Source organism: Enhydra lutris, unplaced genomic scaffold (assembly GCF_002288905.1).
Source record: "Enhydra lutris kenyoni isolate GAN:26980312 unplaced genomic scaffold, ASM228890v2 scaffoldscaffold3, whole genome shotgun sequence".
In the NCBI taxonomy this organism is placed as follows: Eukaryota; Metazoa; Chordata; class Mammalia; order Carnivora; family Mustelidae; genus Enhydra; species Enhydra lutris.
In genome coordinates, this window is record NW_019154087.1 from 21,068,823 (window position 1) to 21,082,136 (window position 13,314).

At 37.9% G+C, this 13,314-nt stretch overlaps 1 protein-coding gene across 4 annotated transcripts; it reads right to left on the reverse strand.

The window, feature by feature from the left end:
- Positions 1 to 1,824: 1,824 nt before the first annotated feature.
- Positions 1,825 to 9,043, reverse strand: LOC111157676 (GAR1 ribonucleoprotein). Of its 4 annotated transcripts, none has more exons than XM_022519299.1 (7): positions 8,748 to 9,043; positions 8,202 to 8,408; positions 6,593 to 6,747; positions 6,080 to 6,139; positions 4,010 to 4,148; positions 2,825 to 2,890; positions 1,825 to 2,122 (listed from the first exon to the last, which is right to left on the reverse strand). In XM_022519299.1, exons 2-7 carry the CDS (start codon positions 8,395 to 8,397, stop codon positions 2,109 to 2,111), a joined length of 630 nt encoding a protein of 209 aa, XP_022375007.1. In that variant the 5' UTR covers positions 8,398 to 8,408; positions 8,748 to 9,043; the 3' UTR covers positions 1,825 to 2,108. The 4 variants fall into 4 exon arrangements, with proteins under 4 accessions (XP_022375007.1, XP_022375032.1, XP_022375015.1 ...); XM_022519324.1 differs by having other exon boundaries at positions 8,788 to 8,826; XM_022519307.1 differs by lacking the exon at positions 8,748 to 9,043 and adding an exon at positions 8,623 to 8,723.
- Positions 9,044 to 13,314: the final 4,271 nt, after the last annotated feature.

Here is a 13,314-nt window from a genome sequence, read left to right on the forward strand (position 1 = left end):
TATAACGTTTACATATAGCTCACAATTCTTTAATCCGATAAACTTCAACTGACCTAAAGTCAATCCTTTTATAACTCTTCCCAAATTTCCAAGCATATTAAGATCTATTGCTTGTATTCCACTAAACTGTTTAATTACTATGGCAACAAGTACATTTTAACATGACGCAAGCAATCAAGATGTTATTCAGTTAACAACTCCAAAGATTTAATATGTGAATCATCAAAAAATCTTTTAGAATGGAACTCAGTGATATTTACCACACCACAGTACCAAATTCATTGTTAGGCTCCCTAAACATGTGAACTTGATTCAAAACTTAATGCCCCAAAGGAAATCCAGAAAGAACTACTGTAAGGAAGAAAAGGGGAAAATAAGATGTGAGAGTAAAAGTATAAAGATAACCAATGACCGAAGATATACCTAAGGTAAAAGGGGAAACCTTCAAGTAGTTTGTCTACCAACCTACACATTGCTTCCATCATAGACATTTGAGACTTTTAAATACCAAAAAAAGTGTAGGACAGTTGCACTATTATTTGTTCTTTGGACAATGCCATCATCACCCCTGTAGTGCTCACTAGGTTTTTTACAAACCAAGAGTAGAAACTCTGGCTGTAAATCTCAATCCAATTTCAACCCAACATTTCTAAAAAATCGAATAGCCTCCCTTCCCAAGTTCTAAAAACACAACCGCTTCTTCCTGTGAAAAAGTAATTTTTTTTTTTTAAAGATTTTATTTATTTGAGATAGAGCAAGAGAGAGACAACATGAGCAGGGGGCAGAGGGAGAAGCAGGCCCCTTGCTGAGCAAAAAACCCGATGTGGGGCTCGATCCCAGGACCCTGGGATCATGACCTGAGCCAAAGGCAGACACTTAACTGACTGAACCACCCAGGCTCCCCGAAAAAGTAATTTCCAACATATTTGTTCATTATATATATTCATGGCCAACATATTTATTAATTCTGCTGCAATTCTATTAATCAAGAAAGATAAATAAAACCTCATCACTGACACAGACAATACTATATGCTACCTCAAACAAGTATTCAAGAGTTAACCAAGTATTAATATTAGGTATAGTATGCTAGAAAATTTAAGCAAAGATGGAAATATCATTCTTTCTGAGAACAAATACGTGTGGGGGGAAAAAAAATCAATGGCAGGGAAATGGTCCTAATAGCACAGTATTCTAACTTGTTATCATAGTTACTTCCTGATACTACACTAGCAGTGGAGATCAAAAATCAATTTCATTTGTAATGTCCCTACCCAGGATTCTGAACATGTAACCAGGAATCTGAACAAATATATATTTATAATGAATAACATCTTTTTTTAATGATAAATAACATCTTAGCCTTTAGAGTTTCTTTTAAAAGGTAAAATAAAAACATTCAGTAAAACTTTCAAGATTCCATCTATGTTGAATGAGAATTGAACACGTCTCCAGAAATTTCCTGAACTTCAGTTCTCACGTGAACAGAGCTGTTCCAACTTTAATAGATTCATAATCAAAACCAAAATTTGCTAATCAATTATTAATCATAATTAAAGAAAATGCTTTAGTAACTCTTTCATACACAAGTGAAATGCAATAAAAGGTATTGTTTTCACAAACAAAAGGCAAAGATTTTGAAAGGGGGTGTTAATTTATAAAAAAGGTTAAAGTACTGTTCCACTAACCTACTTTTTTTAAAGATCAGTTACATATGTAAACAAATCATTTTTTCTATCTGAAATCCACTGAGTTTAAGCTTAGTTGTACTTTTTCGCTTCAAAAATAGCCCTGTTTTAATAAACACAGCTGCTCTGTTACAACTTAAAGAAATAAAACATTTTATTTTAAAAATTCCAAGTATGCTTCAAATGGAAACTGCCCATTTATTAAGCACCCAGAGTTCCAAGCATTGTACAAAACATTAAAATGTTTGTTCATACTCTTTTAGTGCAAAATCACCAATTCTGTTGCATTCATTTTTGCATGGCATTGACATTTTAGTTCCACTGTCAGAAAATGACCAGTTCTTCAAGACTTGCTCAAGAAACAAGTTTCTGATCCATAGAAGTAGTTCATGTAGAAAGTTTCTCTGCCAACTGTTATACTTAATGTCCTCTCCCTGATTAAGAGAAAATGAAAGTATTAAGGCTACAGAAAATCAATTTTTTTAAATTTTTATTTATTTTTAAAAATTTCTTTTCAGTGTTCCAGAATTCATTGTTGATGCACCATACCCAGTGTTCCATACAATATGTTCCCTCCATAATACCCACCACCAGGCTCACCCACCTCCCAACCCCCATTCCTCCAAAACCCTCAATTCCTCAGAATCCAGTCTCTCATGGTTCGTCTCCCCCTCCAATTTCCCCCAACTCCCTTCTCCTCTCCATCTCCCCATGTCCTCTGTGTTATTTCTTATGCTCCACAAATAAGCAAACCATATGATAATTGACTCTCTCTGCTTGACTTACTTCACTCAGAAAATCAATTTTTAATAGCACTATACCTGAAATCTCAAGTTTAAAATCAGCATGAGGTCTTAGATTGTTTAGCCAACCAATTTACCACATTTAACTGTCATTCATATTATACCTTTTCGTTTGTCAAATTAATACAGCAAAACAAATTAGAAGTAGGTGAAAAAATTCAAAAGGAAAAGCACGAAAGTGATCAAAATAAAGCTATAAATCAGGCTAAAGCAAAGAACACCACGGTTTCTATACACTGGGGAAACCAAAATAAGATTGAATTAAAATTTAAAATGGTAGATAATACCAATTCAGAAATTCAGTGATTCCAAGATTTGTTTTTTCACACTCACCTCTGAAACCACCACCCCCCCTTCCTCCTCTGAAGCCTCCACCTCCTCTTCCACCTCTGAAACCACCTAAAAGTAAAGGAAATATTTATAAAATTATTGCAGCCTATCCTATTCTGATAAGCCTAATACCCTAGATTGCAACTTTTTAAACAAGTATTCTGGTTTAATGAATTACAAAAACTTGTTACTTTAAAGTTCCATTCAGCCCTACAGTTAAGTGCAGGAGTACCTCAACTTTTGCTTAATTACTTTTTTAATTGAACTAAGGATTTTTATCATAAGAACAAAGGGTAGGAGATGGAGGTGATTTCACTCTGGAGATCCTATAATAAAACAATTATTTAAAGTTAATTGAGCTAAATTATGGACGATCACTGATGCTCACATGTTGAATAGAAAATTTAAAATTTTTAATTATTTAACATACATTTAGCTTCCTATTTCAGTCTCCATTTTTAATTCTTTTTGTGGTAAGGAATGATGAATTATAACAAGAGGAAAAACAAACATATTTCTAAAATACTGGTATACAAATACACAAGTTTTAAGAAAACATGAATTTTTTTCGTTATATATGAGACTGAATGTAGAATGGGAGGGGGATCTCATTAGAGTCTCAAAAATATTTAATAGACATATATTCAGACTTCTTAAAGAGATTATCTCCTAGCTATGTGGACCAAAAAAAGCACATTTAGAATGAAATAACTAAATTGAGAAAGACAAGGGTAAAAACAGTTCTCTCCTTTCTGTTTCAGTAACAGAAGATATCCAACCAATCTTCCGCTCCCCTTCCTAATAACTTGGCTTTGCCGTCATCCCACGACCCACCCACCACCCCACTACTCACAGATCTAGGTATACTCGATGCTGCATTGCACATTATCCCCAACTCTGTTCATCATCTAACCACCCACATTTTTTACCTTATAAAATGCTCAACAAAACATGAACCCCAAAAAGATAAAATCCCTCAAAATTACACTTTATTAGATTTTTAAAATGAGTCATTGAAACTGAGCACTATTACTCTGACAATCTGCCAAGATTTGAAAACAGCTTTTCTAAAAAAAAATAATAAATAAGCATAAAGGAGGTTTGCCTACATAAAAAATTAAACTGTACTATATGAATTGGCTGCTACTTTGAAATCTCACTAGAAAATTTCCCCCCAAAATAACTTACCACCTCTGCCACCTCTGCCACCTCCGCCTCTTCCTCCTCCTCGACCTCCCCTGCCACCACCTCTTGGAGGGCCCTTCTCACCTGGAGGTCGAGGTAAAAACCTCTGCAGTGGTAGCAGTTTATATGGGTCTATATAAAACTGGAAGTATAACAGAAACAGTGTGACGACTTAGGAAGCATTACAGTATAATCGTGAAGAATCTACACACTAGACTTAAAAGGCAAAGACTTAATTTCTTTGTGCCTTAGTTTTCTGATCTATCAAATCAAGAGAACAAAGTACCTACCCCAAAGTCTTTGTGAAGATCCAAAGAGTAATGTACACAAAGCACTTAAACTTCATACACAATAAGCATTTACATGCATATAAAAAACCCAAGACCAATTCAGTCTCATTTCTCCTTATAAATAGATGCAGCATTTTGCCACAGTTGAGCATTTCTGCTCTTCTGACTTTGGTGATAACCACTTTTCTAAAACTCTCCTGGTTTGTGTCCTCCTTTACTGGTGTTACTTCTCAGTCTCCAAAAGAGAGGTATCCCAAAGCTCTTTTTCTCATTCTTTCTTCCTAGACTGTACCATATATTGTCTGTACAATGACAACTTCCAATTCCATCTCTAATCCAAGCTCTTCCTTTGAGCTCCTAACTATCTGAGTATCTCCTAAGTGCTTCAAATTCATTATGTCTAAAACTGAATCCACCATCTTCCCCCAATTCCCTTCTTCTCCAATGTTTCCCATTTTGGTACATCCACAAAGATGCTGAAATCAGACATGTGAAAGATGGTGATTTTTGAGAGAGCATGAGCAGGGGGAGGGGAGGTAGAGGGAGAAGCAGACTCCCCGCTGAGCATGGAGCCAGCCGCCAACCAGGGGGTTCCATCCCAGGACCCTGGAATCACAACCTGAGCTGAAGGCAGAGGCTTTACTTAGCCACCCAGGCACCCCAGATATTGCTAATCAACTACCACGATCTATCAATGCTACTTCCTGTATCTCTCATAAATCAATCCACTTTTCTCCATTTCCACTGTCACTACTACCCTAGTCCGAAATATCATCTCTTCCAGGATTAATGCAGTTCTCTGTCCTGCCTCCTTTACATACTGTACTAACCCCTTTCCAGCATGCTTTTATTTTTCCAGTGCTCTTTTTTAACATAACTTAACTGTACTTATCCTAATATTTAAAAACAAAACTAATGCCTAAACTCTTTCCCACTACTTTGAAGGCCTTAAGTAACCCATCCCTTGCCTACCTCTCCAGTCTCATCTAAATGTTCTGTATCTGAGCTATACTTCTGCTTTTTCAGATCCTTAAATTGGCTGTCTCAGAGACTTGTACAAACTGTTTTTCTCTACTTGCAATGGGCTTCCACCTCTTTGGCTAGCAGTGGTTCCCAAGTATTAGCCTAATATATCAACATTATCCAGGAGCCTCCCTCTTTACAACTGAATCCTGATCCCTACCTAAGACTTACTTGCTCAAATTTCTAAGAGTGGGACCAAGAAATAATGACCTTAAAAGCTCCTGTAGATATTTTGATGAGCAATGAGGTTTGGGAATCACCTCTAGTCAACTTTCAGGTCTCGGCTTCTAGTTCACTTCCTCAGAAATCCAATATATTAAATTTGGTCCCACTACTAACATTCTCATAGCAATCTGTATTTCTCCTCCACATCAAGTATCAAAATGTTATTGAAATATTTGTGAAATCATTTAATGTCTGACTTCTCCCAAATAATATTTCAAATAATATTTCAAAATTTAACATTTTACTTAGAATGTTAGGTTATGTAAGCTTTCCAGTAAGAGTTTTACATAAACTAAAAAACACATTATAGCAGTTATAGAATTTGCTAATAAATATTTATTTTTAAGTAAATGTTAAATATTAAATAATACGCTTTTAGAGATCAGTAAGTTCAACATCTAAAGTACAAAACATCTGAATTTAAGAGCTTCACTAGTGTTACAGCGGGGGATTCTCAAGTGCTAAGTAGCACTGTCCTAAGGAAGGTCATTCACTTATAAAACCAAAGATCCTAGTTATCCTAAGCTTGACTCACCTTCTGCAGTTTTTTAAAGGAAGATGCCTTCATATTTTCTGACAATTTAACAGAAAAATACTATTAGTTATATTAAGGAATAAGCAATTAAGATAAAAAATAACCTTATGAATTCATACATAATTATAAAAACAAAGTTATATGGGAATATTTAGGAAAGGTAAGAAGTGAGTTTCCAAGAGAAAATGAAGTTTTTGTTTTTAAAACTTCTAATTCCACACTACTCCTGTGGTATCATCATAATCAAAACAAAGTACCTTAATCCTGTAGCACTTATCCAAATGGCAGTCATTTCTAAAACCTTCCAAAAAGGAAGTCACTCTTATAGGGTCTTTTCTTTTCAGTATGTGGAAATACATTCTCCTCTCTTGATTCTCCTTTATGGTCCAATCATAGCAATATTCTGTCCAATTTAATGAAGCAGGAAGTCTAATTAAATCAGAACTTAGCTCCAGAAAAAGCAAATGGTAACCTTCGAATGAGATCACTGGGTCTTCTAATTAAAAAGGATACGAAATCTCTAAGTTGTCCAAATATTTCATCCACTTTACCAATCTGTTCTTTGTTCTCTAAATAAACTGGAGCATTGAAATAAGGCACCTTATTTTCATCTGTAGTACATTTACAAACTATGTCATCTTCACAGGGATGCAGGAACTCTCCTAATACTGAAATAGGACAAGAAAATGTTAAAATATAAAACAATTTCAAATGATATTGACTAACATCATCTGGAAGCTTTCTTATTGGGTACCTGGGATTTCACATTATCTGTTCTCCTCTGAGGCCCCCCCCCCAGGAAAAAAAAAAAAAAAAAGCCCAAAACTCCACACTAGCTATGTAAACTGCGGTAAGATTCTTATCTCTCTGTTTCAGTGTCCCTGTCTTTAATAAGGGCTAATAACAGTACCAACACCTAACATTCAGTATTATGAGGAATAAACACAATAATAAATGTCAAGTGCTAAGAAAAATGCCTGGCACATTAAGACCAACCTATAACAGGTGTTTTATTATAACAATAACTATTATATTAAACACCATGCTTACACTCTACCGTCTCTTTTCATTTCCACAGTTCCTAACCGTAAATCAAGTCTTTGTTCTTTTTCTCCTCCCCTTTTATAACTTCCCATTACCACCTCTACACCAATGACTCTTCATTCTTTTTCAGAGAAATGTGGAATCTCAAAATACCATTATTTCTGACTGTCACCCCAAACAAAAATACTCATCACATCCCTGCAAAACCAATTCTTCATCCCCCTTACCCAAGCTCAAAACCTGGAACCTTTTATTCCCAAGTATTAGCCAAGTTCTACTGATTTGTTTCCACTGGAATCTCTCTCCCATCAAACCCTTCCTTTTTTTCCCTCACTTCCATCCCCCTCACAGTGCACCATGCCTGGATCATTGCATGCTTGTGGGCTAGGACCTATGACTCTACCCTTTGCACTCTTCAAACCATGTAGCACAACTGCTTTTAAGGCCCAACCTCATCTTTATATTAAACTCTCTTCATCATTTCTCCGTTTTGATGTAGGTTTCTACTGTCAAATATGTGTCACTTTCCACAGCTTCCATCCCAACTCATTTGATAATTACTTCAAAACTACTCTAATTAGGTCTTTTTCTTGGCTTCCCCTCTATAGTTTCCCTTCCAAGCAATTTACTTCACACTTCTCTTACTTATGAATAGCAACTGAGAGCATGGGCTTTGGAGTCAGAAAAGCTTTGTATCTCAAACTGATCACTTCTTACTATGATCCCTTTAAAGAAACCTAACTCTGAATCACAGTTTTCTTACCTGTAAAACGGGAACAACAGGAGTAAATACACAATACTACCTACTTAATAACTTCGTTTTCAGCCCAAGCTCAATTTCCACCTCCACGTACGCATTCTACGTGTTCTTTTGCTTTCTTCATCTTCCCTTTCTCATTACAGCAATAAAGCATTATTTCAAGTTAGTTTACAGCATCTCCAGAACTGACTCCCCAACAAAGCAGCAATTTCCGTATGAGAGCTGCTAGATATCTTTCAGCACGTAACCCCCGAACTTAAACCCATAATCTCCGCCCCAAGCAGGCTAACAAGCAGGCTAAGATTTAAGGCGACATACAAACTACATGTTCCGGAGGTCCTTGGTCCTGGCCTTTGTTAAAGCCTCCGCGGCCACCTCCTCGTCCAAATCCTCCTCGGCCGCCACCGCCGCCTCTGAAATTCCCGCCTCCGCCTCGGAAATTGTTGTTGCTGCCGCCGCGATTGAAGCCGCCACCTCGATTAAAGCCCCCCCGACCTCCTCCTCGAAAAGACATGCTTACTTTACCTGGTGAGGAAAAAAAAAGTGCGTACCGTTTGGTCACTGTGCCGTCTGGGTACACCACCTAACCCCTCTGAGCCACGCTCAGAACACTATACGGGGGGACAATAATAAATACAGCAACCTTGCCGCCTCAGCACGACCAAGCATCCAGAGATGAACCTGAAGGGTGAGGAGTGTCAGCTCCCTAGAGCCTGTACGCGCTGACCAGACCACTCACCAGCCTCGGCGTCCCCGCTTAGTACCTCCTCCCCGAGCAGGCAGTAAGGTCTTCATAACGCATTCTCTTCCCCCCCACTCCCGCAGCTGGGTTCCGGGACCCTTCTGCTCCCTACTCCAACTCACCGACGCCACGTGCACCTCCAGTCCCGCTGAGCACACCCACCTGCCCTGTACTTCCGCTATACACGAGCCTCCTCGGCCACCGTACCCGCGCACACTGAGGGCGAAGCGAGGAGGGGCGGGGTGGGGTGGGAAACGGCAAGAAACTCGAAGGACTGGTTTACAAAAAGCCAATCACCGGCAGAACCCGGGGCGCCGTAGCCTTTCAGAACAGCCTTTTCCGCTGGAAGAGCAGCAATACTATCTGACTTCAAACCCCAGTTCACGACAGGTCAACTTGCCCTCACCTACGTAGGAAGTGACGTATAATAGTGGCGTCCTTTGAATGCGATGAAGCTGCCGGAAGTGCCGCCACGCTGTTGCCCTGGGAGATGGCTGGCGTTAGTGATCCGCTGACTCTCCCGGGAGCCTGCGGGTTCTAAGTGGCGGGGGACTGGCCGTGAGCCCTGGCTTTTCAGGCCGTGAAATGGTCTCCTCGTTCGTCATTTCATTGCCAGCCGCAGCAACTATGCAGCCCACATCTCTGAGGGGTTTTCAGCTGCGCTCTGCCCAGAGGTGGATCTGGTGGCATTGCAATCCCGTGCAAGGTCTTCCTGCGTTCTTTGGAGCGCTTGTTTCTCCCGGACCTTTTGAAGTATGTACGATTGTGAGCTGACTGCGCCTGTCCTCCTAAGGTTTCACCAATTAAAGGAAGAAAAACTGGGTGTATGTGTATCTTAAAAATATTTTTTCTTTAAAAGTATATTTTATGTGACAAAAGCCAGATATTTTTATCTTTTGCACCAAACGGTTTATTCAGTTTGTCAAGTTTTTTTTTTTTTTTTTTTTTTTTAACATGCTTTAGTTAAATAATCTTTACACCCAACGTGGGGCTCCAACACACAACCAGGAGGTGGAGCGTGGCAGGCTTTTCCGACTGAGCTAGCCCGGTGCCCCTGTCCAGTACGTTTTTAGCGCTGACAGGCTCTGGACCATCTGTGCTGCAAGCCCCTCTTCCCCTTTAAGCCCTTGATGTCTAATTTCAGCTTCCAGTGTAATTTCTTTTCCAAAGAAAGCTAGTGAACCATTTATTAAATTTGGATGGTATCTTCTTTTTTAAAAGATTTTATTTATTTATTTGACAGAGATCACAAGTAGGCAGAGAGGCAGGCAGAGAGAGAGGAGGAAGCAGGCTCCCTGCTGAGCAGAGAGCCCGATGTGGGGCTCGATCCCAGGACCCTGGGATCATGACCTGAGGCGAAGGCAGAGGCTTTAACCCACTGAGCCACCCAGGCGCCCCTGGATGGTATCTTTTACACCAGAATTGTCTGAGACCTTACCTTGGTATTTGACACAGTCAAATTGCCTCTTCTTTGAAAGGGCAGAGATTGGTACCTACTTCAGAGGCTAATTTTGATTTGGAAACAACTTTGTAAACTTCACTATGAAATGCTGGAAATCACAGTATGTCTTCTACACTAATACATAAACTTCTTGAGAAAGCCCCTAACAATCCTATGTATGAAAGGAGCTTAATAAGTATATTTTTTATTCAGATTTGGTAAATGTACTTTAAATTCTGTAGATCATATAGAAAATTACTCTTGACTGCCTTGCTCTATTTTGCTTTGCTTCATCTAACTTTTATGTTCAGTGTTTAACTCCACTTGGTGTCCACTGTTAACTCTAACACTGTGATGAAATCATTGAAGTTTTTTTTTTTTTAAGATTTTATTTATTTATTTGACAGTGATCACAAGTAGGCAGAGAGGCAGGAAGAGAGAGGAGGAAGCAGACTCCCCGCTGAGCAGAGAGCCCGATGTGGGGCTCGATCCCAGGACTCTGGGATCATGACCTGAGTTGAAGGCAGAGGCTTAACCCACTGAGCCACGCAGGTGCCCTATATTTTTTTATTTTTTTAAGATTTTATTTATTTATTTGTCAGAGAGAGATAAAGAAAGATAGCTGTGGTAGGGAGAGGCTGAGGGAGATTAAGGAGATACAGTTCAAGATGGAGAAGCTGATGCCATCAACCTATCACTCTCCAATCAGTGCAATGCAGCACTCACCAATTAACAATAGCATCCCCTATCTTATATCAAAAACTGAGAGTGGACTCAATCAAATGGACGTAGTCATGCAGACATTGCCATACAGCTGAAAAACCTCTAGCCAAATTACTAACAGAGCTACTTAATTACTAGTCATTACTGCAATTACTGGCATTGCATGGAGAAGGAAATTTTAAAAAATTAAAAATGTTCCCCTTTGTTTTCCGAAACTCCTACTAACTTCTTACAGAGCCCCTAATGGCATCTGCAGCGCCCCAACTGAGAAATCTACACTAGATTCTAAGTTCCTGAAGTGTGGACACTACATCTTATTTGTTTTTGTATCCTAAGCATTTAGCACAGTGCCTATTTAAAACAAAAAACAAAAAACCTGATGCCCAGTATTTGTTGACTGAACTAAACTGAACTCTATAATTTGAATTTCTACCCATTCATTAAGATTGCAAATGTCAACAAATGACTACAAAATAATGGACAAAGAGATTATCGAATAAATTGAGGGAAAAAGAGGATATAAAATACAGCATAATTATAAGATCCAATATCTAAAGAGACATACATCCATTTGTGCTACTGAAAATTTAGGAAATCTAATTAAAATACTTGGTAGGGGGATACTATGAACAACAGAGAAGAGAAAGGGCTAAAAAACGTTATACTCAAAATTTTAAATGGACATGGCCATATATAGTTGACTATAAATTGGAAACATTAATATGAACTCATGATTTTATTTTTTTAAAGATTTTATTTATTTATTTAAGAAAGAGAGAGAGCAGGAACAGGGGGAAGTGGCAGAGGGAGAGGGAGAAGCAGACCCCCAGTGAGCAGGGAGCCCAATGCAGGGCTCCATCTCGGGACCCTGGGATCATGACCTGAGCTGAAGGTAGATGCTTAAGCAGTTGAGCCAGCCAGGCACTATGACTTTATTTTTTAAAACTTTTAGTATTAAAATTTCAAAGATAAAAATTCAGAGAGCAGTACAATGAATCTCTATATACCCATAATTCAGTTTCAACAATTACCAGCCTTTTGCAAATCTTGTTTCATCTATACCTTCATTACTACATTTATAATATATATTATTATAAATTATACATATAAACTTATTGTAAAATAAGTTTTATTTTTAAAATAAATATTTTATTTTATAATTCTGAAATGTTTTATAATTACTTATGAATTACTATAAATTATGTGTTTATATACTTTTTTTGGTGGAATATTTTGTGGTAAACCCCACATAGCATTTCACCCATAAATCTCCAACAGAGGATTTTTTAAACATGAATGCAATACCATTATCACGCCTAACTAAAGTAATAGTTCCTTAATATTCCTACAGCTAATAACAGTCCATGTAGAATTTTCCCCAATTATTTTTAAATGTCTTGTTAATAGTTGCTTTCAGCAAGTAAAGATCCAAGCTCTGCCTACACATTACATTTGACTGATATGTTTCTAAGACTCTTTTTCTTGATCAGTTTCCTCCCCCTATTTTTTTTTCATGGCCTTTATTTGTTAAATATACTGAATCTTTTAGTTCAGTATTTTCCAGCCTCTTGGTATAAACCATGTTCTCTATCCTCTCCATTTCCTATAAACTGGTAGATAACTGGTAGTGAGATCTAGAAAATTGATTATGTTCAAAGTTCAATTTCTTTTTTTTTTTTTTGCCTTTGGCATCCAGTTGTCTCTCTTGTCAATATTAAGATTGGTCAGTGCAACCAGTGTATCAGCCTAATTTGTCTGTTAGGAAGTTCCCTTCCAGCTTTTCACCTAATAGCTTTAGCAACAACTGATGATCATCACCTAGATTTATTGGTTTGTAAGTGGTTACAAAATGGTGATATGCTAGTTTTATCATTCCTTCTGCAATCACCTGAGATAAAAATCCCTCAATTTTAATATTTACCTTTATTTCAATCCTTCGTTATTATTATTATTTTTCAAGTGCTAAAATTGCTTCATCTTTGGCTCGTGAGAGCCCCTTCAATTTGGGTCCCATGTCTTTTAATACCATTCAGTAACCTCTAATAGCTTTCCTGGTTCCTGACACAAGATGTCTTTATCTGACTTATACATATTTCCTACTTCAACCTGTTCTCCAAGGAGTCTTTGCTTCTTTTAATGAGAAATAGTATGTAAAGAACACAATCTGTACACAATGGGATGGTTTTTGCTTCTGGATTATCATAACTTCTAGCCATTATTGGTGAATACAGTTAGGAGGTATATATTTTTAGAAAGAAAAAAATTAAGGTTCACACTGACATTTTCTTTTCTTTTTTTAAAATTAATTAATTATTATTATTAACATATAATGCATTATTTGCCCCAGGAGTACAGGTCTGTGAATCATCAGGCTTAACACACATCATAGCACTCACCATATCACATATCCTCTCCAATGTCCGTAACCCAACTACCCTATCCATAACCCCCCTCCGCCCAGCAACCCTCAGTTTGTTTTGTGAGATTGAGAGTCTCTTATGGTTTGCCTCCCTCCCGATCCCATC